The following is a 14,598-nucleotide window of genomic DNA, read 5'->3' as shown; positions in this document are numbered from 1 at the left end:
GTTGGGAGCTAGCTGGGGGTCCTGGAGAGCTACTTCGCAGTGGAACTGAAAGGCTGCAGTGGGTCTGGGGGTTCCCTTCTCAGAACAGACACGTGGTAAAACAAAGGCTAACTGTGGGTTCTAGGTGGGCGCACGCCCCTCCAGTGCACAGCAGATTCTAGGCAGGTGTGCACCCCTACAATGCCTTCAGCTTTCCTCTCTGACGAAACAGGTTCATGATGAAATGTGAGAAGATAAGTGTCTGAATAAAGAACGCAGGTGATGGGGACACGCACGGGGCTAGCCCGCCAGCACTTCCAGAAGCTGTCCTACGGGACTGTCTGGGCCCCAGGCATACCAGCAGCTCTAGGTACAAAACAAGCAGAGAGAAAAGCTTCAACTACAAGACCTGCGAGAATCTCCTGGGAAGAAACTGAAGTTCTTAGCCAAACCTCAGAATATTTGCCACAACCGTGCTCAGTGGTCCACAACAGCTCCGTCCAATAGAACTTTCTGTGATGAAGACAACAGTCTCTTTCTGTGCTGCCCAGGATGATAGCCACTGGCCGCGTGCGGCCACCGAGCACGTGAAATGTGGATGGTGTGGCTGAGGGACTGAATTTTCAGCTTTGTTAACTTTTAACAAACCTACACTTATACATCTCCGCACGGCCAGTGGCTGGCGTACTGGATGGCGGTCGGAGGTCCAGTCCCTGAAGCAGACAGTGAGTCATCTCGCTCTCCGCCCATCACTGAAGCGCCCCTTGCCCCCCCGCCCCTTGCTTCATGTGATGCTTGGATCTCCCGCACCCCCACCACTTCAGATCCTGCAGTTAATTATTTGGTAATCGATGACAGTCATCCTGAACACAGGGCACTCCCAAAACTTGGTGACTGAAGCGATTTGGGTATTTGCCAATAGTTACAGAAAGTCTACTTTGACAGATCACCGATTATATATACTTTATCCTTAAATATCCGAAGATCCCAGAAACAGAGGCTTTATTCACTACTTTCCTTTTTAATGTTTATTGTCTTTACATTGAGAGAGAGCTCGAGAGTCAGCGGGGAGGGGCAGAGAGAGGGAGAGAGAGAGGATCCTAAGCAGGCCCTGCGCTGTCAGCGTCAAGCCCGACACGGGGTTCAAACTCTCAAACTGTGAGATCACGACCTGAGCCAAAATCTAGTCAGGTGCTCCCTGTACTTTTTACACATGAAAACACAGATGAGATTAAAGGTCCAGCCCAGGCCACACAGCTGTGATCGGGCAGAGGCCGGGCTGGGCCCTTCCACTCCCCAGTGCTGACTGGAGGCTGTCACTCTTTGGGCAGCACGACACACGTGTGCAGCCACCGCCCACGACCCCAGCCTTACCCCCACCCTATCCAGGCCCCTCAAACCTCCAAGTCCCAGAAGGAAGAGGGTTCCATGTGCTGCCTCTGTGCCAGCTGCCTGGCACGCCCCCCCAGCCCCGCCCCCAGGCACCCAGCAACCCCCAGCCAGCGGTCACATTCCAGGCCAAGCATTCTGGCTGCACCGGCCTCACTCTTCACTCACCCCTCACTCTTCATTCGTTCAACTCCCACCAGCCTTTCTCAGCTCCTGCGGAACTTCCTCCCTCGTGCACTCAGTGCGTCCAACCACCACGAGAGCGGCAAGCAGGCTGCACTGGGGTCCCCTGCATGCCAGGGGCACCGAGTACCGTAACTCCTGACAGCCACCAACTGGATGTGGCCCGAGGCCCAGCCGAGGAGGGAGCAGTGAGAGAGAAATCACACTTCCAGGTGCGTGGACCTGACCCACAAGCAGCAGCAGCTGAACCACAGGAGGTCTCTACGGGAGGGCCCCTTCCAGAAAGACCCGCTGCACACTGTGGACGCACACTCGGCTGCTAAAACCAAGACCAAAACCACAATGAGGTGTTACCTCACGCCTGTCAGAATGGCTACGATCAAAAACATAAGCAGTAACAAGTGCTGGCGAGCAGGTGGAGAGAAGAGACCCTTGTGCACGGCCGGTGGGAATGCAAACTGGTTCAGCCACTCTGGAGATCAGTGTGGAGGGTCCTCAAAAAGTTAAGAACAGAAGTGGGGCACCTGGGTGGCTCAGTCAGTTAAGGGTCCGACTCTGGATTTTGGCTCAGGTCATGTTGTCACAGTTCCTGAGATCGAGCCCCTTGTTGGGCTCCATGTGGACAGTGCAGAGCCTGCTTGGGATTCTCTCCCCACGCCCCCCTGCCCCTTGCATCTCTCACATGTGCACGCGCTCTCTCAAAATAAACATTAAAAAAAAAAAAGTTAAAAACAGATGTACCACATGATCCAATAATTCCACTTTTGGACATTTACCTGAAGAAAACGAAAATACTAATTTGGACAAATCCCGCCCCCCGCTGACTGCACCATCACAGCAGCCAGGACATGGAGGCAGCCCGGGCTGAACACCGGATACAGAGGAGGAGGTGCAGAGACGCCAGAATGTTCCTCAGCCACACGAAAGAGTGGGATCTTGCCATTTGCAACAACATGGATGGATCGAGAGGATATTACACCGAGCGAAACTGAGAAAGGTAAATGCTGCATGGTTCCGTGTATGTCTGGAATTTAATGACCAAACAAATGAACAAATGGAAACCCAGAAACAGACTCCTACATACGGAGCCCAAGCTAGGGGTCGCCAGAGGGGAGGCGGGTGGACGGGTGGGTTAGATGAAGGGGCTGAAGGGGTGCAAACTTCGTTACAAGGTGAGCCATGGGGATGAAAAGGGCAGCGGAGAGGAGAGTCCATAACACTGTCCTCACTTGTGGTGACAGACAGTGGCCACACTCACCATGGGGACATTTCATACTGTACAGAACTGCTGTCACTGTGCCGAATGCCTGAAACGATTATGATGCTGTATGTCAACTACACTTCAGTTACAGAAGTAAGTCTGAAAATGCGCCCCTCCTCCCCCAGCAGAAGGGGCGCCGTGTGCCGCGTGAACACGTGTGTGGGGTCACGTCAGGCAGAGGCTAGAGGAGAGCATCCGTCGGGAGGTCTGGGTCTGGCCTCCGGCACAAACTTCTATGCACTGATGCGGTGTTCACACAGGCCTACCCAGCTCTCTCTGCGAGAGCAGCACTTCAGCACCGCTTTGCCGGGTCAGTGAGGACACACAGAAACCATGGACAGCATGGTAATTACAGGAGGTGATGGGCGCCTTCGTCATTTCACACTGTCCACGGGTGTCAAGTCATCACGTACGCCTTACACACACGCGACTTTACTTGTCAGTGACACCTCAGTATGGCCACTCTCTGAGGGGCTATACTTCCCTTCAGCAAAGGCGCTCGGGTGCATGGGTGGGTGGGCTGCAGCCTCCCCTCGGCGCCAGCTCAGTCCACGGCACGCTCTGACAGCTGGGACGCAGCGGGGACCTCACGGACACCCCCGTCACGGGAAGGGCGGTGCTGGGCTGTGGCCGTGACACGGCCTGAGGACTCCCTCGTGTCGGTCTGGGCTACTTGCCAGCGGGGTCCGTCCACACGCCAGGATCCGCCGCAGCTGCTGACGCGAGTTGCGCAGGATGCGGGGCTCCGTGGGGCTCCCGGCGGCACACACGGGCCGTGAGGCTGGCCGCCTCTCAGGGCACCAGCGACGGCTCCGCGAAAAGCTGTGGCACAGGAATGCTACGACCGCCTTCTGAGCACAGACCCCGAAACCGCAGCTGAGGACATGGCCCAGGCCTGGGCATGGGGTAACCAGTGCGAAACTCGGCGTCTCCAGACAGATCAAAGCTGCACGCTCAACTCCCTCTGTCTGAAAGCCAGCGGGGTGGCAGGCTCAGAGCTGCCGGGGGTGGGGGGGGGCCATTCTGGTACCTGTGTGGCCAGGAAACTGAGGCAGGGACGACACCACCGTGAGGGACACAGAGAAACTGCGGACAAAGGAAGCGGGTGTGTTTTGACAGGGTTTTCTTATCTACAACCCGGCTGTCTGTGCAGTCGAGGGCGCGTGGGGCGGGTCGTGCACGGAGCCAGCTGCAGCAGGTGCCCAGGCTCCAGGCCTCGGGCCCCTCCCGGAAGGGGATGTGAAGGTCCTACCTCGTGTCACACGTGTGTGGGGCATGGGTATCAAAGGTCTCCCTGCGACTGGACAGCAGCCAAGCTCTTCAAAAAGCGACCTGTCGTCCCTACAAATTAGCCTGGATGAAAACCCCAGTCCTTCCGAGCACATCGGTGGGGGCTGGGAACTCAGTCACCCTCCTGGGGTGAGACCAGCAGGTCTACGTGGCTGCTCTGTCAGGCGTCAGCTCTGAGCCAGGCCAGCTGGGTTCAAGGCCCTGGGACACGTGCTGTGGCCCTACTGGAGGGTCCCTCGGTCGCCCCAGTGAGCGCACAGGGCCAAGGGGCGGCTCCCCGGCCCCTGTCCCCGGGCCAGTGCTCACGGCCGCACTCGCTCTGCGGCACGGGGGTGATGGGGCAGGAGCGCCAGGCGTGGCGTGCAGGGTGTGTGCCCCACCGTGAGCAGGGTCCCACCTCCCACGCAGCGTCCCGTTCAGGTCGTGCACCTGGCCTGACAGGCCACTTGCTTCCAGGAAGGAGGCACTTGTGCCTTTTCCCTGAAGAGGCAGACAGACGCTGTCGCTACAAGATGCTGGAGGGCCAGCGAGAGAGGGCCCAGGGCCGGGCCGGCGCCAGGAGTCCCCACCGACAGATATTCTGATCTCGCGGAGTGCCCGGGACGGTGAGCAGGTGCTCCGAGCTCCTGAGCTGCCTGGTGTGAGACGTGAGGGCCTGGCCCAGCCACAGGGTCTCTGGGCCCCAACCAGGCTGTCCTTCTACACAGGCCTGGGGGTAAGGTGGGTGGGCTCTTAGGGGGGCAGAGTAAGTGCAAGTGACGAGAGCTGCCTTCCTGAGGAAGGGCCACGGGCCACATCCTGTGTGTGGACCTGGACGAGAGCCGCCCACGGGGTCCACGGGACAGCACGGGATCTTCTCTCTTACACACAGGTGCCCGCGACGCCAGGAAAGCATTTCAGAGAAAAAGAGCAAATGTAAGACAGATCGACGAGACACTTTGCCACAGGAGGTGAGGCCGGGGCCGGGGGCGGGCGGGGGGGGGGGGGGGGCGGGGGGGGGGGCACAGAAAAGTGGCCACAGCGTGTCGGCTCCCAAACAGAAGAGGTTAATGTCTGCAGACCACAACCGTCTGACGGAGACCTAACGACCGGAAGGAGCAGCTGGGGCAGGTGCTCGACGCTCATCCGCAGGGTGCGCGGAAGGGCGGCGTTACACCTGTCGGACACGGAGCACCTGCCAGGTAGGGGGAGTGTGTGCGGGGGGCACACGGACCTCCCAGACGACCAACCACAGCCAGCCGTGTCTGCCAGGCGGTTATGGACGCTCACCCCGGACAACTCAGAGTATGATCTGGGACCCGCGGTATGGACAGACCCCCTCCCGCCCCCGAAACTGTACCCGGGCACAGGCAGCACGCCCCCCGTGGGCACTCTCTTGCAGGTGGATCCGCTCAGCTTTCACAAGGACCCTGGGAGTGGCTTCAACACCTGCCCCCATACGGCAGCACCTGGGCCCGGCCGGGTGGGCAGGCTTAGCCACGTCCCACACCACAGCGTGGGCACAGCAAGGACTTGGATCAGCTCCATTTTTACCCCAGAGCTGGGCTGACTTCCTCAAATATGAACACTGTACCAGCTTCCCTCACCCCTTCCGAAGGAAAAATATTCCTAGCCCCTCCTCGAGTCTACTTATAAATATGCACAGATAAACTGCGAATAAACTCCTTATGCTTTTTTCTCATACAACTTTACACAAAACCAAACATGCAAATTAAACATAACACTTTACAATCAATACACAGCAAAGGCACCAGCGTGCTTATCTGCAAGGCGCGATCCTACCCGGTGCCGGGCATTTAGCCCTGGGGCTCCCTCAGATTCCGAAGGCCCATGCCAATCGCCCTGCGCCCAGGCCGGCAGTGTCCCGCCGGGCACCGCGGTTATCGCAGAGCCCGAGACCAGTCAGTAAGGGGGTGTTATCAGCACCAGCCTTCCCTCGGCCGCAACGTACTCTACCGTTATCAGAGCGCTAAAACCACCCAGGCTCCTGGCAACTCAGACCAGCGCAAGGAGCTTAGTCATGTTAAGATGATAGAAAGACACAAAAACAAAACACTTGATGCCCTTGGAGAACGTGCAGCTCAGTGGCCAGCACTGTAAGGACCCCCCACCCCGTGGGTACCACACCGCCTTCCCTCCCAGGGCCCCGGGGACTGACGAAGCTAACGGGGCAGGTCATTCTCGACAGGAATCAACTTTACTGCACCCACTGGGCCAGCTGTTCTGTTACTAGTTTCTTTGTTGTGTTTTTTATTTTTTTAAGGTTTGTGTCAAGATTATTCCTGAGCTGAGTCTTTGCTCTTCTATTACCAACCAGCCCCCGTCACCATCCCGGATCAGCCCATTGGTTGGAAGATGTGCCGAGAGGTGACAACTTCTAGACAGAAACTGAATCCCTCTTTAAGTAAAGCCATGATAAGGACGAAAGCGATAATGAAAGGCGACATTTTAAAACAACCAGTACCCGGGTTGGTTAATCAATCGATTATTATTTCAGTGAGATATCAGCTGTGCCTCACAGCCACCATCACCTTCACCTCTGCAAACCACCATCATGGCCACCACCATCACACACGCCTCCACCTCTACAAATGTCCTTTTCCAAAGGTCTTCACCACCCAGACTCCTGTCTGTGTGGTGATCTGTGGCGCGTGAGGTGTGTGTGTTTTACATTTAAAAGTATCGTTCCAGGGGCGCCTGGGTGGCTCAGTCAGTTAAGGGTCCGACTTCGGCTCAAGTCATATCTCGCAGTTCATGGGTGCTGACAGCTCAGAGCCTGAAGCCGGTCTCGGATTCTGTGTCTCCCCCTCTCTCTCTGCCCCTCCCCCACTCAAGCTCTGTCTCTCTCTCAAAAAAATAAACATTAAAAAATAAAATAAAAATGCCGTTCCAAGAAGCTCTCAGCTTCTGTCTCTGAACGTAGCCAACTCAGCCTCTCACTCTGAAAACACAGCACGCGGATGGCAGCCTCCGTGGCGGTCGGGCTGAAGCACACAGCCGACCACAGCCATCTCCCCAGTGACTTAGCGCACAGTGACGGGTTTGCATGTTTCTTCACTGCACAGTGCTTGATCCAAAAGTGTGCTTACCTTATCCCTCCCGATTGGGAGAGGCATCGCTGTGTAGAGATTCTTTCTTCCATCAAACACTGGTTTCCGATCCCCAAAGATCTGTGTTTTAAAGTGCTGGACCATATGTTCCACAATTTCCCTGAAACAAGACAATTCAAGCAAAAGGTCAATAAAATCAGAGAAACGGCACAGAAGGACGACATCCTTCTCAAGCTGGGTTAGAAGCGATTTCGTACAACCTGTGGCTGCTTTCAGCAACACGACTCTCAATTTTGTTCTATGAACACTCAAACCAGAACCTTCATTGGGTTTAGGCTCATTCATTTGGCTGCTCAAACATGGGCGAACTTTCGCCATGCTGGGCACTGTGGACGCTACCCAGAGTGGACAACAGATGCATTGAGAACCTCCTGCAGGCACTGAGGAAAAGACCAGCATGGATGGGGTTCCGGCTCCCAAAGCTGTGGGATCAGACACCATGTGTGTCACCATGGGACCCTGCAGTCCTCCCACCAGAGCACAGAACGACCCCAGCCCGGCTGACACCGTGGCCTTGCTTTGGTCCCTGGAAAGGCAAAGGATCTGACCCCACCAGAGGCTTCCAGGGGGTCTGTGTGACCAGCTCGGCCTCTCGCACTCTCGCGATCTGCTCTAAGTGCACAGCCTGGGTGCTGATGCCCTTTCGGTCCGGGCTCCACATCAAAGATCCTACACTCGGCTCAAAGCCCGAGTCTGGCCTGACCTAGCCGGGGTGGTCGAAGGACTTGAAGGGCCATGAGCATCAAACAGGAAGCGTGTTGTTTTGAGCCACTCAGATGTTGCTGCTGCGTGTTCCCGGCATCACGGCACCGGAAGGGCAGCGAACACAGAGACTGTTGTGTGGCAGTGCTCCCTAAGCAGCGGGCGGGCCCATGGCCCTCCCGGCCACACTGCACCTGCCTGCCCACATCTCGGCTGGGACGCGTGCAGAGCCCACTCCGGAAGGCCAGGGCGGCCAGAGCACCCTGCTGGCTCTGAGGCCCAGCAAGGCCAGTGCCGCCCGCCCTCTCCGCAGGCCTGCTGCAAGGCAGCCCACTTAGCACCTCGCTGCCAGCGTCTCCATACAGCTCACCAAATACTCGACTCCTCTTACACAGGGTGCCTAATAAGGTATAGACAGGAAAGGCCCCAAGGCCGGCCTGGCCCCCGAAGGCCCTCATAAGGGAACTGTGCAGAAGACCGATAGGAAGCGAACGGCCGGGCTCCAAATCTCGGTCTTTACCAGGAAACGGCAGCTTGTGGGGTGCGGCACACACAGAGACACACACTGTGGCTGCAGGGCAAGAGGGGAGGGAGGGGACATCTGAGACGCTGTCCCCGGCAAGGGACGGCTGAGCTCTGCTTGGTCGTAAGGGGGTTTCTCTGGGGCAGAGTCTTGGTCATCTTTCAGGAAGCAAGAATCAGAAATTCATTCCATTCCTTTTCCAGAACATGAGCACAGCTAGCCTGAGGTTTGCCTCATTCAAGCTGGCGGCGCCCAGCTGACCTTCAGCTGTGGTCACGGCAGGAGGCAGAGGGGGCGGTAGGGATGCAGCCAGTCCGCCCAATGCCCACTGGCCCGGGGGGTCCTCGGGGCAAACAGAGCCTCTGGGCGACATCTTGTTTGATGCGCTCCACCGGGAATGCACCAGGCCTCTGACAGAGAGGGAGGTCACCGCCCGGGCGGGTGTGAGGCCCCGAAGACAACCGGGCCACCTCTGACCTCCCGGTCTGCCGTTCCTGACCAGCAGCCAGGGCCCAGGCTCCCCTGGGTGTCTTCACACTGCTCTGGGCCATCCGAAACGGGCTGTCTCCAGGCCACCGTTATCCAAGCCACAAAGCCCTCATCTTCTTGGCAGGGTGTCACTGCCTACTCGAGGTCTAGGTGGCCCCACTGGAGAGTTCCATCCAGATTCAAAGAACAAAATCATCCAACTGAATTCAAAATTATGGTGAATAGAATTAGGAGGACACATGCCCCCAACTCATTTTATGAGGCTAGCGAGACTTCTACTTCAAAACCCGACAAGGTGATCAAGAGCCTATTTCACTTATAAATATGGATGAAGAAACAAAGTACAGCTGACCCTTGAACCATGCAAGGCTTGGGGTGCACACACTGCCAGTCAAACCCCCATACACACACACACACACACACACACACACACACGCATGCAACTTTAGATACTCCCAAAATGTAACTACTAATAGCCTACTACTGACCACCACTTACCGGTATCAGAGTTAATAAACACATACTTCTATGTTATGTATATTACATACTATATTCTTACAATAAAGTAAGCTAAGGAAAAGAAAACATCATTAAGAAAGTTATTAGAAGGGACACCTGGGTGGCTCAGTCGGTTAAGTGTCCAACTTCAGCTCAGGTCATGATCTCACCATTCGTGAGTTCAAGTCCCACTTCGGACTCTGTGCTGACAGATCAGAGCCTGGAGCCTGCTTCGGATTCTGTGTTTCCCTCTCTCTAACCCTCCCCACTCACAGTCTGTCTCTCAAAAATAAGCAAACATTAAAAAAAAAATTAAGAAAGTCACAAGGAAAGGAAAATACATTTACTTTCAGGACTCCATTTATTGAAAAAATCCACATAAGTGGACATGTACAGTTCAAACTGTGTTGTGCAAGAGTTAACTGTATTAACAAACTGAGTCCAGCGACACGTTAAAAATAAGACATTGTAGAAAACCAAAGCTGGAGGCATCACAATTCCAGACCTCAAACTATTACAAAGCTATAGTCTTCAAGACGGTATGGTACCGGCACAAAATCAAAAACACTGATGACTGAAACAGAATAGAGAACCCAGAAATGGGTACTCAAACACATGGCTAACTCATCTAACAAAGCAGGAAAGAATATTCAATGGGAAAAAGACAGTCTCTTCAGCAAATGGTGCTGGGAAAACTGGACAGCAACATGCAGAAGAATGAACCTGGACCACTTTCTTACATTGGACACAAAAATAAATTCAAAATGGATGAAAGACCCAAACATAAGATAGGAAGCCATCAAAATTCCAGACAAAACAGGCAACAACCTCTTTAACCTTGGCTGCAGCAACTCCTTCTTTTTTTTAATGTTTATTTTTGAGAGAGAGAGAGAGAGAGAGAGAGAGAGAGAGAGAGAATATCCAAAGCAGGCTTCAGGCTCTGAGCTATCAGCACAGGGCCCAACACAGGGATTGAACCCACGAGCTACAAGATCATGACTTGAGTCAAAGTCAGATGCCCAACCAACTGAGCCACCCAGGTACCCCTTGGCTGCAGCAACTTCTTACTCGACATGTCTCCAGAGGCAAGGGAAACAAAAGCAAAAATGAACTATTGGGACCTCGTCAAGATTAAATGCTTCTGCACAGCAAAGGAAGCAACCAGCAAAACTAAAAGGTAAACAACGGAATGGAAGAAGATATTTGCAAATGACATATCGGATAAAGGGTTAGTATCCAAAATCTATAAAGAACTTCTCAAACTCAACACTCAAAACCAAATAATCCAGTGAAGAAATGGGCAAAAGACACGAACAGACACTTTTCCAAAGAAGACATCCAGATGGCTAACACACACATGAAAAGATGTTCAATATTACTCATCACCAGGGAAATACAAATCAAAACCACAATGAGATACCATCTCACACCTGTCAGAACGGCTAAAATTAACAACTCAGGAAACAAGAGGTGCCGGTGAGGATGCAGAGAAAGGGGAACCCTTTTGCAGCTGCTGGTGGGAATGTGAACTGGTGTAACCACTTTGGAAAACAGTATGGAGGTTCCTCAAAAAATTAAAACTAGAACCATGCTACAACCCAGTAACTGCAGTACTACGTATTTACCCAAAGGATTCAGGAGTGCCGTTTTGAAGGGGCACATGCATGCCAGTGTTTATAGCAGCGCTATCAACAACAGCCAAATTATGGGAAGGGCCCCAATGTCCATCAGCTGATGAGTGGATAAAGGAGACGTGGTATGTATATACAATGGAACACTACTCCACGATCAAAAAGGAAGAAATCTTGCCATTTGCAACAACGTGGATGGAACTAGAGGGTATCATGCTAAGGGAAATAAGTCAGCCAGAGAAAGACAAGTATATGATTTCACTCATGTGTGGAATTTAAGATACAAAACAGATGAACATAGGGGAAGGCAAGCAAAATGAAGATAAAAACAGAGGAAGACAAACCATAAAAGACTCTTAAATACAGAGAACAAACTGAGGGTTGCTGGTGGGGTGCTATGTGGGGGGATGGGCTAGATGGGGGACGGAAGGAAGACACTTGTTGGGATGAGCACTGGGTATTATATATGTATAAACGGTGAATCACTAAATTCTATTCCAGAAATCGTTATTACACTACGTTAACTAACCTGGATTTAAATTTTTAAAAAATTTAAAATACATATATATTAAAGCAATAATAAGACATTGTGTCAGTGCTGGGCAGATAACCAGGAATGAAAGGTTGGATTTAATCTGACAAAAGTAACCAACATAAAACACATTACAGACATCAAGTAGAATCTACAGCTACAAAACTTCTGGAAGAAAACATAAGAGAAAAATCTTTAATGAACCTTGGAATAAACAAAGATTTCTTAGAACATAAATAGTATGAACACCAAAAAAAAAAATGTAGTACATTCAAAAACATCATCAAATTAAAAACCCTTTGGGGGGGCCTGGATGGCTCAGTGGGTTGAGCGTCTGATCTCCTGGTTCATGAGTTCAAGCCCCAAGTCAGGCTCTGTGCTGACAGCTCAGAGCCTGGAGCCTGCTTCGGATTCTGTGCCTCCCTCTCTCTCTGTCCCTCCCCCACTTATGCTCTCTCTCTCTCTGTCTCTCTCTCTCTCTCAAAAATGAATTAACATTAAAAAATTTTTAATAAAATTAAAACATTAAAAATTTTAATAAAATTTAATAAAAGAAAATTCTCATAACTCAGGAAGACAATCAAACCAACTTTAAACGATGGGTAAAAGATAAGAACAGACATACTGCCAAAGAAGCTACTCGAATGGTCAGTCAGTACAGGAAAGGATGCTCCTCTTTAGTCATGAGGAAAATGCTACCAAAACCACAGAGAGACCACCACACATCCAACAGCCAGGGCTGAAGAGACAAAGGCTGAGCAGAGCCAGGGCTGCAGCGGGGAGCGCAGGGGGACAGTCTCACACCCTGTTGCTGGGGGAGTACAGACCTGGGGGGTGGAGTCTTGTAAAGTTCAGCGTGTATTTACCATGCTGTCTAGTGGTACCAGGAAGGACACAAGAGAAATGAAAACACGGAACTATGTCAACTCTGGCATGCAAATGTTTAGAACAGCCTCAAACCGGAAACAACTCTGTCTGTCAACTGGGTGAACAGACCAGGGCACAAGTGTGTAACGGGGCACTTCTCCCACTGCAGGACTGCTAGTGCCTGCAACGTGACAGCCGTGTCGTAGAGACACGCTCAGGAAAGGGGCCAGGCACGCGGCAGTGCACGCTGTACGATTCCATTTATAGGAGACTCTTGAACAGGCAACAAGGATCTGTGTTAGCAGAAGGCACTTCGGTGGCTGCCCAGGGGCAGGGGACAGGGGACTGGCTGTGAAGGGGCAGGAAAGAGCTCTGGGGCTGTCAGGATGTCCCTCACCTCCACTGACGTCCTTGTTATGTGTGTGTGCGGTTTTTAAAAACTCATTAACTGTAAACTAAAAATGGATGCATTTTATTGTACACAATTATATCTCAATAAATTTGTTTTAAAAATCAAATGTAAAAATTTTTTTTAAATTATTATCTCAAAGATACAGGAAAAAGCATTTACTAAAATTCAACACCCATTCACAATTTTTTTAAATTAGCAAATCAGGAACAGATGGACATGTCCTTCATCTGGGAGAGGCCTCCCGCTGGGACTCACAATAAAGCAAAGCTGGTGCTCGGGCCGCTTCTGCTCACTGATGGGTTGGAGGCTATGCTCACCGCGAAAGGTAAGACAGGGAGAGGATGGTAAAGACGAAAAAACTACCATTACTGGTGGACATTAGTATTTGATGAAAATCCCGACAAGCCTGCAGAAAAACACCGCATGCTTCACAAAGAGTCCTTGCCTTTTTATCCGTGTAAATCCAGGGTCCAGCACATAGCAGAGTCTCCAGAAATGCACACAAGTACACACATTTCCCCAGTACCAAGTCTTCTTTTTTTTTTTTAAATAATTTATTGTTAAGTTGGCTAACATACAGTGTGTACAGTGTGCTCTTGGCTTCATGAGTAGAATCCCGTGATTCATTGCTTCCATACAACACCCAGTGCTCGTCCCAACAGATGCCCTCCCCAATTCCCATCACCCACCTTCCCTGCCCCCCGAGGCCCCACACCCTGTTTGTTCTCGGTATTTAAGAGTCTCTTACGGTTTGCCTCCCTTGTTTGTAGCTTATTTTTCCTTCCCTACTCCCGTGGTCTTCTGTTAAGTTTTTCAAATTCTACACATGAGTGAAAACATGCTATCTGACTGGCTTATTACCAAGTCTTTATTTGTTCATTCATTCATTCACTCACTCGTTCACCCTCTCAGCGGGGAGTGGTGAGGGAGGGGGGAGCTTGTGGGCAAAGTCAATCTTAAAGAGACCAGGAAGCCCAGTCTTGGAAGAGTGTCATGTGGGGAGGGGCCACAAACCCCCTCCCCTGAACTCCTAGAAAATGCAGATGTGCCACAAAGCTTTGGTTTCCAGCAACTGCATTTATGGAGTTAATGCTTTTTCTTCTCCTGTAAGAAGATTTTGCAGCCACTCTGAGAAGAGTTTCTCTGACAGCAGAGGACCTTCTGAGTTACTTGGCTACACAGCATGGCTGTGTCTGGAAACACAGATTTAAATGATCTTACTGGGGGCGCCTGGGTGGCTCAGTCAGTTAAGCGCCTGACTTCCATGATCTCACGGTTTGTGGGTTCGAGCCCTGCGTCGGGCTCTGTGCAGACAGTTAGCTCAGAGCCTGGAGCCTGTTTCAGATTCTGTGTCTCCCTCTCTCTCTGCCCCTGATCACACTGTCTCTCTCTCTCTCTCAAAAATAAATTTAAAAAAATGATCTTACTGTATAAAGCAACAAAGTATCAGTACGTTGTGTGCTATGTTTTCATGCATGTTTCCAGACTCAGTGGACGCCCTATCAGGCTCCCCTTTTCTAGAAAGAAAGCATCACCCGCTGCTGTCCCTCTCCGTGCTCAGATGGGAGAAGAGCATACATAGGGTGTGGTGCAGTCGTTCATGTCCCAATGAAGGGCAGATTTACCCAAAGTGTGTGCGGAATGAGGCACGGGGGACAACCAGTTCCCAGTGGCACTCACAAATCCTGTTTGGGAACTGGAAATACCAGAAGTGTTAAAAAACCAAAACAAA

The 14,598-nt window shown here is 52.0% G+C and overlaps 1 protein-coding gene across 3 annotated transcripts in view; it reads right to left on the bottom strand.

Annotated features, from left to right (window-relative positions):
- AGO2 (argonaute RISC catalytic component 2) overlaps positions 1 to 14,598 on the bottom strand; it is a 100,584-nt gene that overhangs the window by 26,460 nt on the left and 59,526 nt on the right. For all 3 annotated transcript variants that reach the window (XM_039232982.1, XM_039232984.1, XM_039232983.1), the window contains one exon: positions 7,192 to 7,312. In XM_039232982.1, the coding sequence (XP_039088913.1) occupies positions 7,192 to 7,312 (121 nt within the window). The remainder of the gene's footprint in view (positions 1 to 7,191; positions 7,313 to 14,598) is intronic.

This window comes from Hyaena hyaena, unplaced genomic scaffold, assembly GCF_003009895.1.
Source record: "Hyaena hyaena isolate Hyena2069 unplaced genomic scaffold, ASM300989v1 scaffold_69, whole genome shotgun sequence".
Taxonomy (NCBI): Eukaryota; Metazoa; Chordata; class Mammalia; order Carnivora; family Hyaenidae; genus Hyaena; species Hyaena hyaena.
This window is presented reverse-complemented; position numbering and strand designations above follow the sequence as displayed.